We start from the raw sequence: 7,711 nt of genomic DNA on the forward strand, positions 1-7,711 counted from the left end.
TTGGATCTACTGTCTAAATTATATATATATATTAGAAAATGATACAACCAAAATGATTATTATTTGGCGAAAGTTACACTAAAAACACTGTCATAAAATCAGAATACTTGATTTCGTAGTATACTTTGTGAACTAAAAAAATAAACAGCTGGTCAAAATATAGTGAAACTGTATTTTATCTTTGTATTCAACAAAACTGCTCCAGTGTGTCACCGCTGCTGGCGCTGTTTCCTGATTACCAGTCACAATACCGCCCGTAGAAGGGTGCAACTCTAGCCGTTGCCATGACTACAATCACATACACTGACATTTCTGAGGCTGCAGTGGGCAGCTCCCAGAAGAACGTTTAATTACTTCAGTGGTACAAACTCCTATGCATGCTATATGTTCTCTTCGTGTGCTTTCTGGTTTCGTGCGTTTGGCTTTGTTGCATATAGCATTGTTGCTGGTTTACTCGGCAATGAGCCAAGTATTAAAAAAATGAAAGAATGGCAAAAAACAACTTTGTTTTTATGTTTTTGAGAGCTATGAAAACACAGTATAGACAAATTAGTTCTATGGAAATTGATATATACTAGACCATATATTAAATAGTATACAATATTATCAGAGAATAGAGATGGTAAGACAAGTGAAATGTTAATAGTTTTTGTTTCATACATTGTACGTCTAATAAAGTTAATATGGACATAGAGGTGTTTGTAAGACACCTTGATATAACTAATAATGAAAAAAATACGCATCAAAATATTTTTTTAACACAAGTAACCGGGCGATTAGTAACAATATTGTGGTGACTGCAAAAAATGCTTTTAACAGAACATTAGAGAAATACACCATATTCTTTATAACGTAGGTGTTACATGGACTTAACACAAACGGCATGAATAGAATATCACGGCAATAGAACAGTGATTCTGAAACTTTTTTGTTCGCGGCCCACCAGTGGTGTGAAGATCCCACTTTGAGAACCACTGCAGTAGAAAATGATATGTATATAAAGAAAATTTCACCAATCAAGTGTTGTTATTGGACCCTGTCCTCAACAACTCATTAAAGATGATGGAAAAGAAATGTAGGCATTTTGGATAAAACAGATCACAAAGTTGTTCAGTAATCTCTATTCTTTTAGGTTAAAAAATCGGATCGAAAATAATAGTGTTATCTCTTGGCGTGAATATGAGAGTGATAATTCTCAGAAGTAAATTATGTTTTGAACAGCTCTCTGAATGACGTCTCTAGTTTCACGTGTAGTTTACAGCTCTACTGATCTGTTACCGCTATCTATTACTTTGTACTGAATGGTGAACTTTGTACCCCCCCCCCTCCCATATACTGTAGGTATTGGAAATTCGTCTGCTCGACACCAGTTTTGATGTAAGTGGAAAACTTAGGTTTTCGTGAACATTTCAAACTAACAAACAAGAAGGTTTGTCGAAGTATTTATTAACCAAGTAAATATACAGTAAGACCTCATTTTATTAAAATCATCTAACAACCAGAGTAAACAGTGTTTCGTTCGAACACAAAAGCAGACGAACAAAAACTTACCCTTGGACGCCTGCGTCAGAGAAGCTGCGTGGAACACCATGCGCTGTGTATACAGTGGAAAGATGGCGACCGTGAATTAAGGTAATGCGTCTCTGTCCATTCGCAGCCCTTAATTCCGTGTGAAAATAAAAACCAATCAGCAACAGCTAGGAAACCACCCTATCAGGTGAAACTGGTCAATGAACTGATCCTTACATTGGGCTGGCCCTACAATGGAGAACCTAGCCGAGTTGGACGGTAACGAGTCGACAGAACCCGTAGAGCCGGAGACTGTAACCGAACCGACTGAATTGTTGACTGCTCACCCTTCAGACGGCGACGACGAAGCAGTAAGTTCTAACATGTTGGACTCGACCGATTTTCGGTCTCTTAGCGAGTCCCCCTATCCTACCCTAGGTGGACGAATGTCTCCAGGTTTCTCTGCCGGCAGCAGCTACGCTACACTGACTCCACTTCAGCCATTACCACCAATTTCTACTATGTCCGACAAGTTTAATCACTACGGTCATGCGGGCGGCAACTTCACTCTAATGCAAGGAATGACTATGAGTAGCTATCAGTACGATAAGTTAACTGGTATAACCATTATGAACATCAGCCCCACACTGGGGGCAGCGCACCCCTCACCCGTAGCTATGATGAACACTAACGGGTTCGGCCCTCTGGCTACCCACGTCAGTATTCCATCCCCAACTTACCAAGAGAATGGCAGAGAATCCCCTGAGAAGGGGATGTCCAACAATGGATACGATACTTACAGCCTGCGAGATCAGACCCGGAATTTGGAATCTCCTCAAAGTCCCCCGGTCAGTTTGCACTCCTCTACAAGATTAATGCCTACTTTAAACGGCTTAAATGCTCCCGAGACTCCCCCATCAGTCCAGCTGACGGCCCCGGTGACTCCACCTGAGCAGGAAGACACAAAACCAGTGACAATAGCAACCTTAACCACTTCACCAAGTGGAGGGCTGACCTTCTCACAACCTCTTGTGGCCGTTGCTACTGTAAACTTGACCAATGGCGAAGAAAGTATTGCAACGTCAATTCCCATTAAAACGTCGGAAGCCCCCGCGACATCTCTCTCTAAGACCTCTACGGAGGAAGATGTAGAAGAGATTAACACCAAAGAAGTAGCCCAGAGAATAAGTGCCGAACTCAAACGCTACAGTATCCCGCAGGCCATCTTCGCTCAACGTGTACTGTGTCGGTCACAAGGAACCCTTTCTGATCTTTTGCGTAACCCTAAACCTTGGAGCAAATTGAAGTCCGGCAGGGAAACTTTCCGAAGAATGTATAAATGGTTGAAAGAACCGGAGTTTCATAGAATGTCGGCTCTTAGACTAGCAGGTTTGTTTGTTTATTTACTATCCTTTGCTGTTTTTTAAATCTTAAAATTTCAAGTTCTAGGATGTATATTTAAGATGTTCAACATCAACTCAGTTTCACATGCCTTCAAAAATCAAATGATAAATTATAAAACTAATTATCTGAGTAACACACACACACACACACATATACATACATATATATATATATATATACATATATACGTTATTCAGTCTTCATTTCTGAAGGTTAGTGCCTGAAAAGTTTAAACAATACATCATATATATATGTATATGGTTGATTGATAATAAGCAATAGTTTTCTGCCCTTGTAAGTAAACCATGCTTTTATTGGCACATGGTTTAACAGATTCTTGCGCCTGTAAATCATGTTTCTCTATTAAGCAGCTTTATATGACAAAAAAGTCATTCACTTTACGTTTTAAATGTAGGGGTTTGATAAGCCCCTTCTTTTTTTTTCTTTTACTACGCTATGCATGTAAATATTAGTTAGTAGACACCAATATTCACGGCAATGTGCCAATATTTTAGAGATTTATATAAATTATAGGTTATTACGAGTACAGTAATGTCTTAGCTATACCATCAATACAATTCATAAGTATCTAATCTATGCTTTTTGTTCAAGATATCTCTTATGATGAGGGGGAAATGTACTTTATTCATGTTTTAAGAATGAAGTTACTGTTAAGTGTAATAATATATAAGCGTATTGTAGTGAAAGAAAGGGTAAAATGCTAATCACCATGTAAAAAAGTAGTTGTGGAATCCGTTTTAACTCAGGTAATTTTAATGAGCAAACAGGAAAACATTACTTGTTTTTTGAAATATCTACGTTTGAAGTATAACAAACATAATTTCCACAGAACAGGCTCTCTCTCTATATATATATATGTAGACCATCAGGGGCGAACATAATGATAAAAAAAAATAACTTCACGGGTTATTGTGGATATCAATTATGTTTCTAAGCCTAACAAAGACTAAACTGATTAATTTTAAGATATAACTGAAAGATTTGATTATATCGGTCTTTCATTGAATATTTCTGTTGCTTTAAACTTTAATATGCAAATCTGTATAATGAATCTGTGTATTAATTGGATTGTGTTTATATTTATGTATTCATTAACAAAGTTTCTTTAGTTTGCTATGGAAACATATTATTAACGTATTTATGTCTTTATTACATTTTCAGTGTTTACCTTTTAGTTTTCGTGTTCTTTACAGATTATACGTCACTCATTTTGGTTTACACATATTTCCAGATGTAATCTTACTTAGTATTTTAAAAGTAATTTCTAAATATTCCTTACTTATATGTGTTTCTACTTCCCACTTTTCAGATATAATTTAAAATCATTTGAACAAAGTTTCTCATTCTAGCCTCAACAAATCCAACAGAACCTACAATATGGCTTCATATTGCAATAAATGTAACTATCTCTATTCACCTCTTCATTCTTGACATACGTCAAATACATTACTGAAAACTGTGTTAATAATTTTCACATTTTATACTAAGTCGTTTATATGTTTAGCCAAGACATGTCTCAAATGCATCAGTCAGTAATGGATTTATAATATTCATATATCAAACTGTGTCATTGTTTATATATTTGTCTAAGACATGCCTTAAATACAGCACCAGTAATGTGTTTGTAATGTGTGTCAGTTACAAGTTCTTTCTTGACATGCTCCAAATACATCATTCAATGACGTTTCTGTGTAGTTCATATATTAAACTGTCATTGTTTACAAGTTCGTCCTATGCTAGTTCCAAGTGTATCCAGTGACTGTCCTAATGATTATCACGTATCAAAATCTGCCAGTTACATGTCTAATATATTATCATATGTGTTTTCATACTTTCCATAAGTTGAACTGCCACCAATTACACGTTCATCGTTGAAATGTTCCAAATATATCATTCGATAATATGTGATAATTTTTACAGATTAAAAACTCTCAATTACTGAAAATTATATTGGTGTTTGTATTTACACGATTATCCTTGATATTATCCAAATACATTACTGAAGACTGTATTTGGGTTTGTATTTACTCTATTTGTAATTTACACTTGTTAAACAGTAACTCTAATGTCATGTTCACCCTTGACATGCTCTGAGTATATAACATTCTGTAATGCTTTGATAACTTTCTGGGTTAAACCGTGTTTATATTTATAGGCTCAACCATGGCATGCCCAATACGCTACTGAGAAATGTACTTATTCATACTTTTCACGTACGAAACGGTGTCCCTATTTACGAGTACATTTTTGACATGCCACTAATATTTCATTAATTAATATTTCTGAGAGAAATAAAATATTTATTCATGAGTTTTCGACTTAAAAGCTTCTTTTTAATATGATGTGAACTAATACAACATTTACAGCGACAATAATTCACAGTGTTCCCAGTGGTTGCATGGTTATATACTTAAATATTTCGTCAATGCATGTAACAAAACCTTGCTGATAAATAGATACTGTCCATATCCTTGTAGCAGAAGTCTTACTTATCTTAACTGTACTTATATTTACACATATAACTTTATTGCTATCTGTTACCTGGTATCTATTCAGTTCTCTGGTAACATTTGTATTTATGTATTCACGATTTTTTTGTCTTTCCACTGAAATTTCAATGTTTTTGTATTCAAACTTGTATGGTCTAGTGTTTCCTTTGTTTTTAGTATAGCTTTAAAAAGTTACTTTGAATTCTCACCGACAACTATATAGATCTCATTTTCATGTGACTTGGAGAAAGATTCATTCTTCTCGTGTAGGTTTTAGTTTTGTTACTCCAAACAATGTATTTTGGTGAAAATTTTTATTTTATTTTGCCCAACAATGACTTTTTTTTCTTTTGATGATGATTTTGAGATAAGTAGAGAATCCACTGTTATAAATATTACACGCATTGTTAAAGAACTATTCTCTTTTTTCTTTGTTTTTTCAACAATAATTTTTCTGATAATGTGTTACCGTTTTGAAAACGTATAATATTATTGCTCTGTGTTGTAAATTGAGTAACATTACATTTAAACACGAATCCTGTTTCATAACATTATGTTTTTTTATACCACTGTATTATTATTATGCTTACAGAAAAATAATTTACTAAATAAGCTAAATAAATATTTTGTTTTGTTTTAATCATTTTTAAATATTAGCAATAATTTTTGTCTTACATTATACATATGTATAGCCAGATTTTAATTTTTGTGTAGTATGCTTTTCATTTATAATTGCAATGCTTCGTAATGACTTCAATATGTATCTAATTACAATATATCGATCCTTTCTCTCTTTAATAATGAGCAATTTGTATGAAATCTACAAGTTTTCTTTTTGTTTCAACTTAAATATTGATGGAAGATATTTTCTCTACTTACAGTTCTGAGTAATGACTAAACGGCGTGCATTGACCGTAGCAGTGTCTAAAACGATAAATGCCTTCCCTCTATTTTCTGAGAGCGTCGAGAGATTTATTTATTTATTTTTTTATTAATGTTACTCTTCAAAAAATATTTGCGTTTCATTCAAGTAACGTACATGTAGAACTGTACGTTTAATTATGTGTTTTTTTCTGTCCTCGAGTAAAGAAAGTTATTAAAATTGAGCGTTTTCGAGCTTTCCGATGCATGTATGCGAGAAGAATTTAATTTAAAAACGAAGTATAGAGTTTGTGAACAGTTCGGCATATGTACAAAGTCTAAAGCGAGCACGTAGAACGGTGTGCGCATGCGCACCAGCGGAGATGGTTGGAGCAACCAATCGTGCGTGAGTTTTACAGTGTAGCCAGCAGTAGCAGTTGCTATGGCAACATAAGATTAGCAAGCACTTGGTTACACGAGCATTGCACAGCTTGTTTCTGCTGAATGCTGTAAGCGCTTTATTGTGAAACACGTTTTCTCAAGAATACTGTAATGCCATTACGATACAAACTACAGAATGTAAACCATCTCTTTTCATGTAATTAATGAAGTTTTGTGATAACCCAGTTTATTAGTTTTGCTTTATAAAATAAAAAGCTGTATACGAAAAGAAAACTTGAATGATAACTTGCTAAAAATGTTTTTGTTTTACTTCGGTTTTTATTCCTATAATACACGTCTGTGTTTAAAGACTAAAAGCTTTAAAAATGAGAACTGTAAGTAATTTGTTACATTCCTAAAGAAATTTGGGTGATGAAAAATGCGTTTAAATCCAACAAAGAAAACGTGGTAATTCTTCACAGCTGTTTCATTTTTTTCCTTTGTCAACTATGGATTTAGTAAGGAAAGGCAGTACTTAAGTTAGAAATTACCATTTCAACCTCTCAGTTTATGTATCTCGAAAGATTTTAAATCTTATATTTGTTGCCCATTTCTGTTAATAACAATGAAAATTACACGCAGTCTAAGTTTATTATTATTTAATACTTATATCTGATTTACTCATTTTTATCCTGACATCTCTTGCTAGAAATCGAATTATAATTTTCCAAGTAAAAAAAGTGTTAGAGTTTATTTGTGACGTTTCTTAGGTGAACCGATATTATTTGCAACTGAAATTGACTAGATACAGTATTTGGAGCAGCGTCAATAAACTTTTTTTTAACCCCTAAAACGCAAAGTCCTAAAATCCAGCATTACAGTAAAGGATATTAAAAAAGGGTATTTGTCGCTAAACCTTCATCCGGTTCACATAGCAAAGTAAAGAAAACTAAAAACAACGTTGATTAGAAATATCAAATAAGGAAAGTAAAATAGAGTAATTTTTAGAGTTAACTCCATAAAAAAAATGAAGCTTTCGATTAGTC

The 7,711-nt window shown here is 34.0% G+C and overlaps 1 protein-coding gene across 1 annotated transcript; it reads left to right on the plus strand.

The window, feature by feature from the left end:
• Nucleotides 1-1,557: 1,557 nt before the first annotated feature.
• LOC106473110 (hepatocyte nuclear factor 6-like) lies at nt 1,558-2,898 on the plus strand (the record flags this gene model as incomplete). The annotated part of the gene is made up of 1 exon (XM_013933792.2): nt 1,558-2,898. A coding segment is annotated over exon 1 (1,135 nt), but the record flags the coding sequence as incomplete, so codon positions are not given.
• Between the last annotated feature and the right edge of the window lie 4,813 nt (nt 2,899-7,711).

This window comes from Limulus polyphemus, unplaced genomic scaffold (genome assembly GCF_000517525.1).
Source record: "Limulus polyphemus unplaced genomic scaffold, Limulus_polyphemus-2.1.2 Scaffold5892, whole genome shotgun sequence".
NCBI lineage: Eukaryota > Metazoa > Arthropoda > Merostomata > Xiphosura > Limulidae > Limulus > Limulus polyphemus.